The sequence below is a fragment of the Coffea arabica genome, chromosome 4c, assembly GCF_036785885.1.
Source record: "Coffea arabica cultivar ET-39 chromosome 4c, Coffea Arabica ET-39 HiFi, whole genome shotgun sequence".
Taxonomy (NCBI): Eukaryota; Viridiplantae; Streptophyta; class Magnoliopsida; order Gentianales; family Rubiaceae; genus Coffea; species Coffea arabica.
In genome coordinates this window covers 979,917-996,381 of record NC_092316.1, presented here as the reverse complement: position 1 = coordinate 996,381, position 16,465 = coordinate 979,917, and the positions used below count along the sequence as shown (strand labels likewise).

At 37.1% G+C, this 16,465-nt stretch overlaps 2 protein-coding genes across 3 annotated transcripts; one reads left to right on the top strand and one right to left on the bottom strand.

Annotated features, from left to right (window-relative positions):
* Window positions 1-1,052: 1,052 nt before the first annotated feature.
* LOC113742929 (cation/calcium exchanger 3) lies at window positions 1,053-3,969 on the bottom strand. Its single transcript, XM_027270958.2, has one exon. The coding sequence runs from the start codon at window positions 3,441-3,443 to the stop codon at window positions 1,482-1,484; it is 1,962 nt and encodes a 653-aa protein (XP_027126759.2). The 5' UTR covers window positions 3,444-3,969; the 3' UTR covers window positions 1,053-1,481.
* A 2,933-nt stretch (window positions 3,970-6,902) lies between these two features.
* On the top strand, window positions 6,903-13,824 carry LOC113742500 (aldehyde dehydrogenase family 7 member B4-like). 2 transcript variants are annotated; one of them, XM_027270329.2, is made up of 16 exons: window positions 6,903-7,043; window positions 7,153-7,289; window positions 7,810-7,896; window positions 8,121-8,252; window positions 8,554-8,626; window positions 8,907-8,929; window positions 9,020-9,083; window positions 9,986-10,031; window positions 10,349-10,529; window positions 11,319-11,495; window positions 11,613-11,777; window positions 12,351-12,491; window positions 12,614-12,711; window positions 13,003-13,152; window positions 13,351-13,404; window positions 13,524-13,824. In XM_027270329.2, coding segments are annotated over exons 2-16 (1,527 nt in total). In that variant the 5' UTR covers window positions 6,903-7,043; window positions 7,153-7,154; the 3' UTR covers window positions 13,525-13,824. The 2 variants fall into 2 exon arrangements, with proteins under 2 accessions (XP_027126130.1, XP_071901310.1); XM_072045209.1 differs by lacking the exons at window positions 13,351-13,404; window positions 13,524-13,824 and having other exon boundaries at window positions 12,995-13,103.
* Window positions 13,825-16,465: the final 2,641 nt, after the last annotated feature.

Genomic DNA, 16,465 nt, shown 5'->3' with positions numbered 1-16,465 from the left:
ACTACTGTTTTCTTTTTTTTAATTCCTTCCACCGGAGCGGAGTGGAGAGCAGACTTCAACTCGTCACTCGTATCGTATCAAGAACAAAGAGCACAAACAAACGATTGTCGGTAACAATGGTCTGTTTTAAACGTTGTAATATTTTTTTTAATAAAGTGTAATTTTACGTGAATTACTTGTAAAATTTAATAATAAAAATATAATTATTACGTATGAAACGAATATGAACAGTAATAAAAATATCACAGCTCTATTATTAAGATGCATAAAAAATTTATATAGAATTATAAAACTTTTAAAAAATGCTACACCATTTATTTAACGACAGTTGATGTCAACTTAAACTACATCAGAGTCAAGACACCTTGGATCCAATTTAAGGGCCCCCCATACTAACTCCATTATCAAGCATTATTAATGTCCTAATTCATAATACTCCCTCTGTCCCATTTTGATAGTTCTAGCTTTTCTTTCATATAGTTTAAGAAAAGTAATTTAATTTTTTGAAAAAATAAATTTAAATTGATATTTTTCTAAAATACCTTTATATTAAATAGAGTATAATTTTATATTAATTATTCATGGAAACTTGACATGATGGTCAAGAAAGAATCAATCCCCATTTGACATTATTATTTCACATTAAATCTAAATGTATTAAATGGAATAGGATAATAATCTATATTAACTAAGGTGATTTATATTAATAACAACCTACATTAAATAAGAATATTTTAAAAAAATTAAAAGATAATTACATTTTTCAATTAAAAAGTGGACTACAATTTGTGAATTATAGTTGTGTGCGGATCATTTCATTCAAAAAAAAAAAATGTAAATTGCTTACAAATATTTGGTCTTCAGAGCACAGGGAAATCCAGAATTCATACTAATACAAAACCAACCGCGAATGGTGCCTTCCCACAACCCATTTTTGTTGGTTTATTTTGACTCCCAGGAGAGTATGATGGTGATCATCTCACCACTCACATAGATCGACAAGGCTCGAACTAAGCTATCTTCCCCGCAACATAATAAGAGTACTGTATCAATAGGTTCAAATGCTATTGTTTATAACACCACTTGTCCTGCTTATTAACACCACTTGTCCTGCTTCTTAACAGATGCACACCAATAGAGAATGGAAATATTCAATGGCCATGTGACCATTAACAAATTCAGGGAATTCAATGACCATGTGACCATTAACAACCTACAATGAAAGGCAATCTACCAAGCTAGCCTACAGTGTGGGAATTCAATGTGCTTGTCTCCATGTTAGCTGCAGTCAAAAACAAATACAGCGCATTCTATCAGAGAGCGTAGCGGAGCTGCTAATCCTAACTACCCACCACAAGAAAAAAGTCTGGGAGCGACTAGATGCAACAAGTTTACAAGGACAAATCTCAGCTTCAGCGTAAAGTAATAGCCAAATATATCTTCTCAGTTCTCATATCTTCGTTATACAGGCAACAAGAATGTCAACTTAATCCACCCAATGAAAACATTCCCATAGCACTGCAGACCCTCACCGACAGAAATATCAAATATATGGTAATAAGGCCTGTTCCAAGCATCCTGCTCGGGTGCATGTCATTCCTAGGTAGAACAACCAGTGCCCATAAGAGTCCTGAAATAAGGAACCCCAGCGTGCAATACAAACTCCTGTCCATTGGAACTATGAATAAACCGGGTTTCTCTGACCAATCTCCTAGCAACATTGACAACCCCAAGCCGATAAGTGTGTTGAACATTGGACCTGCGTAACATCCAGACATGGCAATCTGTACACCATCCCCTCCATTTATTGCCAATGCAACATTTGACACCAAATCACCCATGGAATTACCCCATGCCAATACTGTTAACCCAAGTAATGAAGGGTTAACTCCCAGGACAACACCTAATCCTACCAAAAGAGCAACCAGCTCGTTTGCAATCATATAAAACCAAACAATACTCATCAAAAAACCCCCTAAAACCCATGGAAGTAAAAATTTTCGCGGTGGATGTTCTGACCCTGTATACTTGTAGGCAAGAATACCAAGAACACAGCCAGAAGAAACACCAAGGAAATATGCAACCTTCCCACTTTGACCACTTGCAGTGTCTGCTGAATTCCGAAGACATGCCAGAAGAATTGGAGCCAATGAAGCATTGCCAACTGCATAGAACTTCGACCACCTTTCCTCCTCAACTGCAGGTATTGTTAGTCGTCTTGGCACAGTCAAAGGCAACTCCAGAATGGAGCATAGCTTAGAGCAGGAAAACGAAGAGTATTCAATCTCTATGCCCTCATCATTCCATCCCCACACAGGCCTATCCTCATCAAGCACCTTCAGTGACTGGTTAGAATATATTGCTACATTGGAAGCCCACATCCACTGGGGTAAGGTACTACGTGATTGAATTCCATCACTTCCAGTCTCGAAATCAAGTAAAGGGTTGTAAATGGACTCATCTTCTTGGGTTCCTTGAGAAAATATACTTCCTCTTACTGGAAGCAGCGGTGTGACAGCATCCAATTTTAACCTCTCCACCTCTTTCCTCAAAATCTCATTAGCAGCAACAACAAAAGCATAAACCACATATATCATCAGAAATGCAATAGCACCTCCAACCCCCACTTTACCAGAAACCAAGATGGCCAGTAGTGATAACAGAGCCACGATGAAAAAGGTAACATCCCTAATAAAGCAGTTTCGATCAATCTGAACATCCTGCTCAGCAACACATAAAGAAACAGCACCAGCAACGATGCAAGTGACAAACACAGCACCACCAAGCACACTATTTAGTCCCACTTCTCCAGCGTCAGACCCCACAAATGCAGCAATACTCGCAAAGACATCAGGAGCACCATTTCCAAGCGGAAGTAGAGCAACTCCGGCAACTGAAGGGGACAGCTTCAGTAAGCCCGCAAGCTTCTCCAAAGAGCAACAAAAGTAATCAGCTGCTGTATTACCCAAAAGATAGAACAATGCAACAAGCCAAACACCAAAAGCTAGAAAAGCCCACGAACTTCCACTGCAACTACAGTAATAGAACTTGATGTAATCAAAGAACCCACCAGACGAGCATTCGGGGTGTGCTTTCAAGAACTCACAGCTACTTTTATAGCCCACGTGCTCAATCAGACCAGAACAAAATTCAGGGTGTTTATCAGACAAACTATTAGGATCAGAACCATTAACAGAGATGGAAGAATTGATACTCAGTTCCACCATTCGCCGATGAATTTTCCCTGTGTATATATGGTATCCACTCGTTGAGGTCCACTGAACATTGTAGCCCAAAAAGGACGAAGAATTTCTGAGAAAAGGGTTTCTAATAATATCTTCCCGGTTGTAGAAGAAGAAAATTAGGACAAGGACACAAAACCCATTAAAAATGCCTCGATTCCTCGGCCTCTTTCTACTGTAATTTCCGATCAATTGCCTCATTTTCGATATTTACAACTCAAGCTTTACACGAAAGGAAAAATCGAAACCCAGATAAAAATTCAAATTCCGACTAGAGTTCAATTCATGAAAAAGAAAAAGTAAAGAAAATAAACCCTGGAGGACAGCACATCCAAGTATACAATTGGATATCAAAGTTGATTGAAAGTAAGAAAAAGATGGAAATGAATTTTTAGGGAAGACGAGGGTCTTACCGATTGAAACCCAGTGATTTGATTGAAGATACCTAGAAGAAAAAGTTTAGGGTTTATGACACGGAATTAGGAAAAATTCGCTGATCAAAGGTGGAATGCAAGTTTTGGAATTTGTTGAGCTGATGAGGGCTTCTGCGATGTTTCGATTGCAGATGCAGAGCTACGGCTCTTTCTCCGTAGTCTGTCGTCTCTTTGTTATTTGTTTCCTTCTCTTTTTTTTTTCCCTTTTTCTTTTTTCCCCTCCAAAGTTCCAAGTTCCAACTAACACTTGCCACTTCAAAGTTCGAAAGTCGAAACCGAGGAAAATGAAATTTCATGGCAATTAAATTAATCTCCTCGAACTCACTCACTGTCGTCTTATTGTACATTACGCACTTTTCTAGTTGGGATAATTTTAGAAACCTCCCCTGGGTTTCTGATAATTTCACTCATCCCTCTTTAAATTTGAATAATTACATTAACCTTCCTTTCATGCAGTAAAATGACTATAATATTCTTCATTTATAAATAATTCTTACAACCAAAAAGATCATACAACTACAACTAGTCTTTCCTTCTTAAGCAACAGTTACCACATAAAACAAATTCTTATCCTTTCTCTCCGATTCTTTTTCCTACCTTCTTTCTTCTACATCTCATAACCCACTATTTTTTGATAGTCACTATCTACACAACCATCAAATATATCCCGAATCCTCATTATTATGAAAATAAATTCTCTTTCTCTTTTGTTTTCCTTTTTTGTAAGTATTATCTTATTGAAATTGCCAAATGACGAGTTGCCAAAGCGTATTTGTTATCCAACTAAATGATGAAAAGGATGGCAGTGACACAGAGTACAGACAAGAAAATACGAGTGATATCGAAAAAAAGAAACGTGGACTAAGAAGCGTTACGCTATTAAGCCAATTGTGCAAAAAAGAATTTTATGATATAAAACTACAATCAAATTTATCTAGAGACATGGGATGTGGTTTTTAGTGTTGCTTTTGGTTACTCTGCGATGGTGTTCTTGGTGAGTTAGATTATTTAAATATTAACAAGGTTGCAACCATTTGGATTGAATTTTGATAGTGACATTAGTCAATTTAAATGTTAAATTTAGGCAAAAACAATTTTTGAGGCTAAAGATTAGGTTGACTATAAACTTTAATTGTCATTGTTGATTTACATGAAAAGCTTTGGAGCGACAAAAATGGGCTATCAAAATTGTGAGATTATAAATTGAAATGGCTTATTGAGTTTGTTAGAATGATGGTTATGCCGTTTATAATAAGTTACTGTGTGGAAGAAATTCATGAGTGAGTTTATCCCCCTTTCTAAATAACAAATGAATATTTTAGGATTTTAAGGGATAAATTTAGCATATTTGGTCTATATTGTTAACGAAATGTTAATAATATGGGAGGTCGGTGTAATTTTTTAAACTAGAAAGGAGATACTTGCAATAGTCAAAAACCTCAAGAGAAGTTTCTAAAATTATTTCTTTCTGATTTCCCTAACGAGTAAACACGACCTAATTTTGGGAGTTTATCAAAGAAGAGAAATAAAGCAGAATAAAAGAAGACACGTCTTTCTAAATCTACTGCTCCCTCATCCGTCCCATTATGTTGAATCCAACTGTTTAGAAAATGTGTTTTTAATAAGAATCCAACTTTTAAAAATAGTGTATTGATCGTGATGCTTGTATTTTTATTTTTTGAATTTTATCCTTCAAAATTCAAAATTTAAATTTGAATATAAGAGGTGTATAAATAAAGGAATGGACAATATTAGGAATGGAGACTAAAAAATGGTTCCAACTTTTACAACATGACAAACATTTTAAGATATTTCAAAATGAAAGGCATGACAAACATTTTGGGATGCAAGGAGTTCTAATTCACAAATTTCTCTTTCTACTATTATTGTTAGCCCACCATCCCATCCGCGAGTAAGTGTATAAGAAAATGTGATAGTAAATAAGTATATGAACCCTAAAAAATGTGCGAGTATAGGTGAATAACATGTTAGCAATCATGACTACTTTATCTACGAGTTAGTTGTAATCTTGACTTACAAAAATGATTTTTTTGAAATAAGTTTGTTTAAAATGCGGAATAAGTATTATTGGTTGATTCTATCTTAAAAAAATAAAAAGTATCATAATTTGTTTGATTGTAACTTGTAAATAAAGTATTGAAAATCGTAACTAGAAAAAATCGCAACACCTCAAAACATTTGTTTACTATAAACAAGTAATTCGTGAAAAAACCCTTAGGCACAATTTGCTACATTTTTTATGACTTGTCTCGTAGAGATACATTAGTAGACCAAAAAAAGAAAAAGAAAAAGCATATAAATAGCTTACCAAAAAAAAAAAAAAGAAGAAGAAAAAGCATGATGATCGATTGTAACTCTGCGAACTTTATACGGCCAAGCCTGCGTATGATTCAGCAACCAACCAGTTAGAGCTTTTCATCATGTTATATTTTCATGCACAACTACAACGAGGCGATAAGGACACTGGAAAATTTGTTTTTGATCCAAACAAAAAGAAAAGCAACAAAATGAGAAGGGACCTTTTATAATTGGCTTTTAAGTTGGCTATTTCTGTTTTAAGGTACAATTTGGGGTTGTGCAGCATTGAATCGGCACCCTCGAAAAAAAACTTGTAAAACAAATTTGATGGTTGAGCTTTGAACTTGGCTTTGATTGCTCTCGGGATCTTCATGGCAAGGAAGCCAAATTGGATTATGCAAAAATCAGGATAAGGAAGAAAAGCTGCATGAGGCGACAGTCCGCAGATGGGCGCTCTCTGTATTTATTTGGACCAGGCCCGGAAACGTTCCGTCTCAAAATTGCATAAATAGGTTGTCGTCACCTGATGCTCTTGTCTATCTCCATCACTATTCCTATTACTGTTCAGATTGACTAGTACTAGTTAGTAACAAAATATAAAGTGTTTTTTTTTTTTAAAAAAAAAAGCTTAACAAACTTGAAGTATTATATTATTCTTGAAATGAAAAAAAAAATTTTTAGAATAAAAATTAGACGTAATGTAGTCGGTGTGAAAGTAATCGTCTATCCAAAAACCAAAGGAATTTAAGTAGTGTGTGAGAAAAAGATTGGTACTGGTGTCAATTTGGAGTCTAAATATGTAAAAAAAAAAAAAAAATGATAGGACAAGAAAATATTTGGGAAACCACAATTCACTGCCACGCATCGTTTTCTGCTGTTCAGTGCGAATAAATAAACGAAGAAAGCTAGTAGCAGTATACAACTCGTGCTTAGCTCTCCTACCATGTGCTAAGGCCGGATTACATCATCCTAACCCGCTCAAAGATTTTGTCATCTGATCATCCAAAGTCTCAATCTTTTCTCCAACCGTATTCTCTAAATCGTTCACGTAAGTGGGTAGTCTTTCACTCTCTCAAATTCTTTCTCAATTATTGATACATGTAATTGTGAACAAAGTAATCATACTGCTAGTTCCTAAACAAATTGCTGAATGGCAGCGATGAGTTTTGGGAAGAAAGAGTACGAGTTCTTGAAGGAGATCGGCATCGGCCCTCGTACTCCTGGCTGTTATATCAACGGCCAGTGGAAGGGAAATGGCGCTCTTGTTTCCTCCGTAAATCCCGCCAGCAATCAGGTCTCTCTTTTCCTCTATGCTTTTCCTTTTCAATGCTGTCTGATTCTGTACCACTCACAAAAACCGTTCGATTTCTTGGTTAACTGGGCTTTCAACATGCTTCCTTTCACGCTTGCTGGAAAATTTTCTTTTTCTTTTTTTTTTTTGTTTTTGTTTATCCCCTTTCTCTGGCAGTTAAAATTTGCAGAATTTGATTAGGAACAACCGTCTATTCTTTATCCCTTACGTTTTTTGTTTTGGACTCAAAAAGTAGATTTTTTACTTACCCGAAAAATTAGATTTTTGTACAAGTTGCAAAATGGCATCTTTCATTTTGTATATTTGATTGTTATGTTCAATATGACAAGCTCGAGATTAGAACTTTAGAGTCTCTTCATGAATTACCATTATGACTATTCTTCCCCTCCATGAAAGCTGTTAATTGGTTGAGCCTTTTCTCCTCTTTTCTTATTCAAACTCATTGGGAAGTACTTATGGTTCCTTTATCGTTTGCCCACCCCCCCTCCTCCTTTTCCCCAAGACCATTGCAGAAGTCCTCGAGGCATCACTACAAGATTACGAAGATGGCATGCAAGCATGTTATGAGGCTGCTAAGTTATGGATGCAGGTGGGTCCATCACTTACAGCTGTCAGTCAAGTTATCTAGCTGGACTTTTGCCATGATAGATTCTGTTTCATAAGTTGGTAGAAAAAAGTCGGGCCGATTCGTCTTCACAGATGTCGCGAATCTTGGAAACTGTTAAAAATTATTTGGCAGAGAAATGCACTAATCCTTGCGCAAACTGCAAAATGATTGAGCTAATTTCCCTTCTGATTTTGCTTTTGTTTCAGGTTCCAGCTCCAAAGAGAGGTGATATTGTTAGGCAGATTGGTGATGCATTAAGAGCAAAACTCCAGCAACTTGGTCGGCTTGTATCACTTGAAATGGGGAAAATACTTGCTGAAGGAATAGGGGAAGTTCAAGTGTGTCTTCTCCTCATGTATATTGTTGTTTATTTTAAAAATTCATGAAGTACGTTTTATCTTTTACATTTGAGCTGTGAGTTAAGCATATTTATGCTCGGTGCCAGCTCGAATGAAAATAAAGACATTCTGAGTGGGGAGTGAAGTCTTTGGGAGGTTTATGACTGCTACCTTTTGCTTTTGTAGTGCTCCCAGTACTTATAGTTAAATGAATTAGTGACATTTATTGTCTCTGCCAGCTTAGATTTTGGGTGGGAAGTGGAATAGTGCTTCTACATTCTCTAACTTCAGATTACTGCAGGAGATCATCGATATGTGTGACTTTGCTGTTGGATTGAGTCGGCAGCTAAATGGATCAATTATTCCTTCAGAACGTGAGTCCATCAATCGTAGCCCTCCACTATTGCAAATTTTATAGGAGATATACCCTGAGTTTTTTGGGGTTTCTGCCCAAAATTTTTAACATTTTTTGGATTGTATCTTGAGTACTTGCAAAATCTTTGAATGTTATCATCTTTCTATTCTTGTTAACTTACTGAAGCTTTTGGTAGTTTTTAACCTTTGAATTTGCATTATAGACAATATACAGTTACTTAGTTCCTCATTCACCACCAGAAAGTCTTACCCTACATGACTATGGCTACTTTTTAACAGGTCCAAATCATATGATGTTTGAGGTGCGCTGATTTTGGTTCTCAGATATTTGGAGAAACTACATATTTTCTCTATCAATATCATACTCTTGTTCACAATAATGATGTGCACAGACGTGGAACCCTCTCGGAATAGTTGCCGTTATTACTGCTTTTAACTTCCCTTGTGCTGTTCTAGGTGAGAAGTTGTTGCCACCTTAACTTATACGACTACTTGTTTATCTTGGGTTTTTTCTTTTTGATAAAGGTAATTATTATGAGTTGGATTTTTTCCCTTTTCTGAAGACTTTCTCAATCTACTTATGGCAGTGCTGTTATTTGCTGCTTCATGTGGCTGTTTTCAATTTTAATTTGAGAATATACATTGTTAATTGTACATATTCAGGCTTGAGTACATGTGCTTATTATATTCCACTGCCTTTTGGATTTGGCAAGAAACCGTGTCAAGCATCTCATCTACTGCAAGTGTGCTGCCTTATTGATTAACAAATTATACTCCCAACTTTCCTGTCGAGTACTCTAGCTACTCTTACACCACAAGTTGTAGGAGGTCTTGCAACTATGTCTACTAATGACACTTGGACCATGCCTTTTTCTCATGCATGTGGAACTGTTTGCTTCCTATGTGATTCATCTTCCAAATTTGGTTTATATACAGTACTTGTTTGGAACTCATTTCTGACATGTGATGTGGAAATCTGCTGGTGCCTGTTCCAATTTATAGAAAATTTGCCTTCATTGGAATTTATGCTGTTTCTCCATATCTCAAATTATCAAGAGAACCTCATTTTTTTTAATTTCCCCCCTGGGATGTCATTATTTAAGGAAAATGCTATACTAGGCAACATACAATTTATATGACAGACACAAACTAAAAGATGCCCCACCTCCTGATATTTAGGAGTTCCTATGATTCTATCTTTCGCTTAGGCATGTTGTGTTTATAAAGTCGCTTTTTGTTGGTGGACTTTTAATATCTTTATTTATGTTGATTTGAATGAGCAAATTATTTGTGCAAATTTTTTTGTATGAAAATTGTTTTCAGTTATTTCTGCTATAACTTGTGCTTTACTTATGTAGGATGGAATGCGTGCATAGCTCTGGTTTGTGGCAACTGTGTTGTCTGGTGAGTCTTATAATGGTTACTTATTTTATAGAGTAATTCATTACTGTCAGACCATGGCTGAATTACATGAACAGAAAATCTCAGAGCTCTCTGCTCCATTATGGAGTTTCACTTTATTGTTTTGATGTTATCTTCATTTATAAAGAGATTCAGATTCCTTGTTTGTGCATTTGAATCTTTACTCTTTATATCATGTTTGTGATTGTGCCTGATGTATTGGTTGTTGTTCCCTTTTTTCTTCACCACCACCCCCCCCCCCCGGCGGCGGGGTTGTGCAAAACCCTGCTGGAATCATCCTTTCTATGTTGTGATAACAGGAAAGGTGCTCCAACTACCCCCTTGGTTACCATAGCCATGACCAAAATAGTTGCTGGGGTGTTGGAGAAAAACAATTTACCAGGTGCAATTTTCACCGCCTTTTGCGGCGGTGCTGAAATTGGGCAGGCCATAGCTAAAGATGCACGTATTCCTTTGGTTTCATTTACAGGGAGTTCAAAGGTACTTACTAAAATATCTCTTTATGAAGGATTTTGCCTTAACCCTACTTACATTGTACCTATACTGTTTTACAGTTATCCCCTTCTGTCTGTATTTTGGTTCTACTCGTTGTTGCTAAGTTTTAGTTCTTAAATGAGTCCAACAAGAAATTTGCTAGCTTGGAGTTTGAAGATCATAGATGGAACGGTTCGATTTATTGCTGAAATTCTTGAAATTTTTTTGTTATCTTTCATACCCCTTTATATATGGTCTGTTCCTGTGTGGGCTGTATATTTATAGATCAACATCACGTAAAGAAAATCCATTTTCATTAATCTGAAAGGTATTAGCATCCTCTGCTTTGGTTTCATAATCTTATGAGCAGCACAATATGTTGCCTTAGTGAAACTCCATCAATCACTTGTTTTGTAACTGATGGTGTATGAAACTATTTTATTCCCAGTGACAAAGTTTATGGGTGATTGTACTGAAGATGTGTTTCTTCACACTTAAGTCTTGGTGTTTTGTGTATCTTTAACTATGAGTCATGTATTACTAAATTTCTTTTTGTGAGTTTACCTACTCTAGTTAATCAGTTCCATGTTAACGTATGAGCCCTTATGAGACAGTATGTGTGTTCTTCCTAAACCTGACAATGTGAGTCCCAAGCACCATAAGTGACTGTTTCATGCATACTTTGTAACATATCTTAATGCCATGGTTTTAGTCTATTTATCTGTTTTGTTTGGCCAATTTTCAAATTGTTGAAAGGAGAACTCACTTTTTTTCGTTCTTTCATGCCTGCAACAGGTGGGTCTAATGGTTCAACAGACAGTGAATAAGAGGTTTGGTAAATGCTTGCTTGAACTAAGTGGAAATAATGCTATAATCGTTATGGATGATGCTGACATCGAACTTGCTGTTCGCTCGGTTCTTTTTGCTGCTGTTGGTACAGCTGGCCAGCGCTGTACTACATGCCGTAGACTGGTATTATACAATTTGTTGTGTTTATTTTAAGTGGTCAAGATTCTACCCGCCTAAAACTTGAATTTCCAAGACTTTCTTAATTCAAGCAAAATCAGTTAGTTTCCTTCCTTGATGTAGCTTCTTCATGAGAGCTTATATGACAAAGTACTTGGCCGACTTCTTGATGTGTACAAACAAGTTAAAATAGGGGATCCATTAGAGAAAGGCACACTTCTTGGGCCACTTCATACTCGCACTTTGCAGGAGAACTTTGAGAAGGGAATTCAGAATATCAAATCTCAGGTATGCAATTTCTGAAATAATTATAGTAACTCTTCTCAATCTGCTTTGTCTAGGTGCTTCTTCATTAATTTTTGTTTTCCCAGTGGAAAACCTCTTTGAGCATCTATGTTGCATCTGCTCAATGAGCAATAAGGAATTAAATATGTTTTAGCAAGCATTTCTTAAAAAACTTGGAAAAATTAAGTTGAATTGTTCTAATGTCCTTGAAATTCTGGAAATATAATGAAAAGAGAGTCACTTTGCTCACTGAAGGTATAGTTTAAGCATGTGGTTCTAACACATATTACGTCCTTGATGCATCTTGTAAGTATTTCCAAGCTAACTGTGCATGAGACTGTTGGTTTAATAGTTGGTAGGTTAAACAGCAGACAATATATGCGTGTGTGTGTAAATATGTTCTGCTTTTCTGCATTATCTCTCTGTGGTTCCTTATCCTTTTTTTTTTTTGGGGGGGGGGGGGGGGGAGGTGTTGTTTGGTTGTGGCAAGGAAGATGCAGATGACATCAGTTTGGTGCTTTCTTCTGGTAATGCTTTTAACATGGCAAAGCTTGATTTATAAACTAATCTTTGCAGGGAGGAAAGATCCTGACTGGTGGTTCAGTAATAGAATCTGAAGGAAACTTTGTGCAGCCCACTATAGTTGAAATTTCTCCTGATGCTGATGTAGTAAAGGAGGAACTATTTGCTCCTGTTCTCTATGTTATGAAATTTCAGGTGGCTTTTATCAGAGATTAATCAGAATCTATGCAATTCCTAGTTTTCCTTAATCCTACCTGACAACTAGGCATTATGTATGATCCAAGTGATTTTTATTCTTAACTACCATCGCTTTGCAGACGCTGAAGGAAGCTATAGAAATAAACAACTCAGTACCTCAAGGACTAAGCAGTTCCATTTTCACCTGCAGGCCTGAGGTTATATTCAGATGGATTGGGTTAGTGGTTCACTTGTACTACGCTCAGTTTACATATGGTTTTGCTCAATGATTTTGGACTTGTATGACTTGCTGCATGCATCAGCCGGCTTTGGTACTCAAAATATTTTCTTTTGAGCTTCGTAAGACACATACTATGATTTTTCCCCCTTTCCCATATTACCTTTTTATGTTGATTTTCAATTTACCCAAATGGAATACATTGTAAAGCTAGCATATTTTTCTAGATTGTTACTTCTATTCTCGCTTCTCTTACTTTGTTTGCTGGAATTCACATGGTAAGTGATGCAGACCTGCAGGAAGTGATTGTGGGATAGTGAATGTTAATATACCAACAAATGGTGCTGAAATTGGTGGTGCATTTGGTGGTGAAAAAGCTACAGGGGGAGGGCGAGAGGCTGGAAGTGATTCCTGGAAACAGTATATGAGACGCTCAACCTGGTAAACATTATTATCCTCTTGGATGAATTCAGTGTATTAAATTTACATCAAGGAACAAGAAGTTTGTTTTCTTCTTTCCCATGGTTGGCTGCTGGGGTTTCACAACTTAGATATGTTTGCAAGTGTCGCATATAGTGTAGGAGGTTCAAAGGCCTTTTGAACCAAAACCTCATCTGGGCTAATGTCATTTTCCTGCAGCACAATCAATTATGGGAGCGAATTGCCACTGGCTCAGGGAATCAACTTCGGTTGGTAAGTGTGGTTCCTCTTTTGACCGAGATTTTTCTTGCCTCGCTTGTAGAATCACCCTAGTCTTCCTCTGACTATAGTGCGGATTTTTTTTTTTTTTTTATCCTCTGGTTTTCTTGTAGAATTTACAACCCCGGCGCAGCTCGGGGCCCCCACTCAAAAGGCGACTGTAGTATCAGGCGCGATCGAACGTTATGAATAATTAAAATCCTTCATGTCTTAGTTCCTTTGATTTCAATTAGTAGGAGGGGGCAATGTACGGTGTCGCCCTTTATTTTGTCCCTTTCCCCACCTTCTATGAAGCCATTGGAAGAAAAGAACCATCTGGCAAAATCTCAAACTATGTTATAAGCTGGAGAATATTGATTTCTTTTCTCCTGCTTTTGGTATTCGTCAAGAGTAATATTCAGTCTGCTTTCGGAATTTGTGGGGGATCTTAGGTGGACGGCTTGGACCCAACGGAGGGAGCAGTTGGTGCAAGGAAAAGCTTATTATTTTTCCTGGTTGAACGAAGAAATGAGAAACCTGAAGTAACAAAATTCGTTGACCGAATTAAAATATTTAGATACTCCAATACTTTAGATTCTCTCGTCTATGAACATTTAAAACCGCATGGATATTGGCACAAGTAAAAAGCTTAGGTAAGAAAAAACCAAATCAAGCGACTTTTGGTTTCTTTCGGCTTCTCATCAAAAGAGTTGGCTAGTTAACGTGGTTGAGCTCTCAATGGCAGATTCGAATGATCCCACTGTTCAACTACAGTTTCTTTGTTTTGCATTGAGGGGTTGATATATTTTGTCAGAGAGTGGCATGTGTCGACCGCTTGTAGGCTTCTGAGTTTGCCTGTCGTAGAATTCATGCAAAGCCGAGCATTTGCATTGCAAATCGGGTGCCCCTGCAACTGACCTGATTGATCAGGTGTTTCCCAAAACAATTACTGTATTTATATAAAGGGGAAGAAAAAGAGCCCCGTCATGGCGATGGGTAAAAATTCAGTCACCACCATGAAAGCTTAGCCACAACGCCCTTTTCACTTCAAAGATTCTTTCCCAGCTTTTTGCTGGTTTGGGCTGCCTGTCCCCGTTCCTATCTAAACCTCCCTTTTGGATAACCTTATATTTAAACCACCACTAAAGACCAATTTGAGTGTCTCAACTGCCTAAACCAGAACGTCATCGGCTCATTCTTGTTAAGATGTAATCTGGGGAAAAGACGAGGAGGAGAAAAAGAAGTTGGAGATCATCTTAGCTTGCTGGGTCATCCAAAGTATGGCCTAGCTTCGTCGATAATTGCCAAGCTTCCCTGTCGGATTGAATTGGATTGGACCTCCAATTTTTTATTAGGCATGAACAAACAAGTTGTTTTCAGTGATCAAGAATTCACACACCACCAGCAAGCAGTGGATCATGTCTGTTTTGCTATCCACCCCACCCGCCCGCTCTCACACGCAGACGCACACACAACCAAAAAACTACTAGCATTTAGCTTGCATTATTGAGCAGAGAGACGCGACAAGAACAATTCCACACCTATCCACGAACTCTAGCCTCCACCAGCTTTTCGGACCCATACTCGATCCGGGAAATGGAGTAAAGACGAGAGGATAATTGAGTTTGTTGTCCGCAGGATTTTGAAGAGAGAGATGTCCTAACTCCCAAGGGATGAGATGAGGTTAAAATATATATATATATATATATATATATATATTGAGACATATATTGGGGACCAGAAAACTGATGATATTTGTGATCCGTGCCGCTACTGGGCCTGACAAGTTAGCAACAGCGTAGGTCCCATGATGTGTGGTTATACCTTCCATCCTTGTGTTTTTTTTTGCAGACATGGAGGGACACAGCTGATTGACTGACTGATCAGTATGGGTTTGTGGAATGCGATTGTGTGTTTTCGGACACCATCGATCGAGGGACATATGCCTCCGAGATTTAGAAATTTGTTCAAGCGTGTCCCATTTATTTTATTTAGAAAGAAAGAATAAATAAATGAACATATTTGCTTATCCAAAATGAACATATAAGCGTCCCATATTTGCATGCATCATGAGGACTGAGGACGAATCAGGTTAGCCTTCTAACAAATCATCAGCAAGGGTGAATAAAACGGCAGGCAGGCTTAGTAAAATCAGAAAGTATAAAACCAGAGGCCACACCTTGAATCAAAGCTGAGCTGTGCTGTGCATATTCACTACTGCTACTGGTATATTATATATGCTCCGCCATCTGCTCGAATACATAATTTATACTGACAAAAGCAATAATGAATCAGCCTGCTTACTGCTTACTTCTCCAGTCCCCAGTCATCAAGCTATATGCCAGCCAAAGACACAACATTCAAAACCATTTCCAATTTTATTTTTTTCCCTCCGTCTTTTCTCCTGTTCCTGTCATTAGGAAGTACCCAAGAATGAGAGTGTTTGGATATCTAAATTATCTCAAATAATATTTTGCTTGCATCATAAACACATTTCCCAACCTACCTTTTTATATTCTCAATCACCTTTTTTATCTCACATACATCACATCACAAAAAACGCTACAGTAATTATTCCAAATAGTATTTCAAATAATACACTATCCAAATATTACTGATCAGTTGAAACCGCATTTGTAGTAAACCTTCAATAACCACTAGAATGCGGGAGGCTAACAATAATTAAAATGTAAAACGTAGGGCTACCAAGATCCGGGCAATCAGGGCTTTGGATTGTGTTTTATTTCCCTAATTTTATTTGCTTACATCATCATTACAATTTTCAATACACCTTTTTATCTTCTCAATTACCTTTTTATCTCACACACATCACATCACAAAAAATGCTACGGTAAAAATATTTCAAATAAAACACAATCCAAACAAATAATGAATCAGAGTAGCATTTGATAGTTGTCAACGCAAGCAAAAATTTATCCGAAATCAATCGAAGCTTATAAAAGATTACGCCAAGAATTTGGACGAGAAATTATGAGTTTTGTTTGGACAGCCATTTTTCTGTAAAAAATGGTCTTGTTTTCCGTGAACACATTTTCATATCACCTTCTTTTTACCT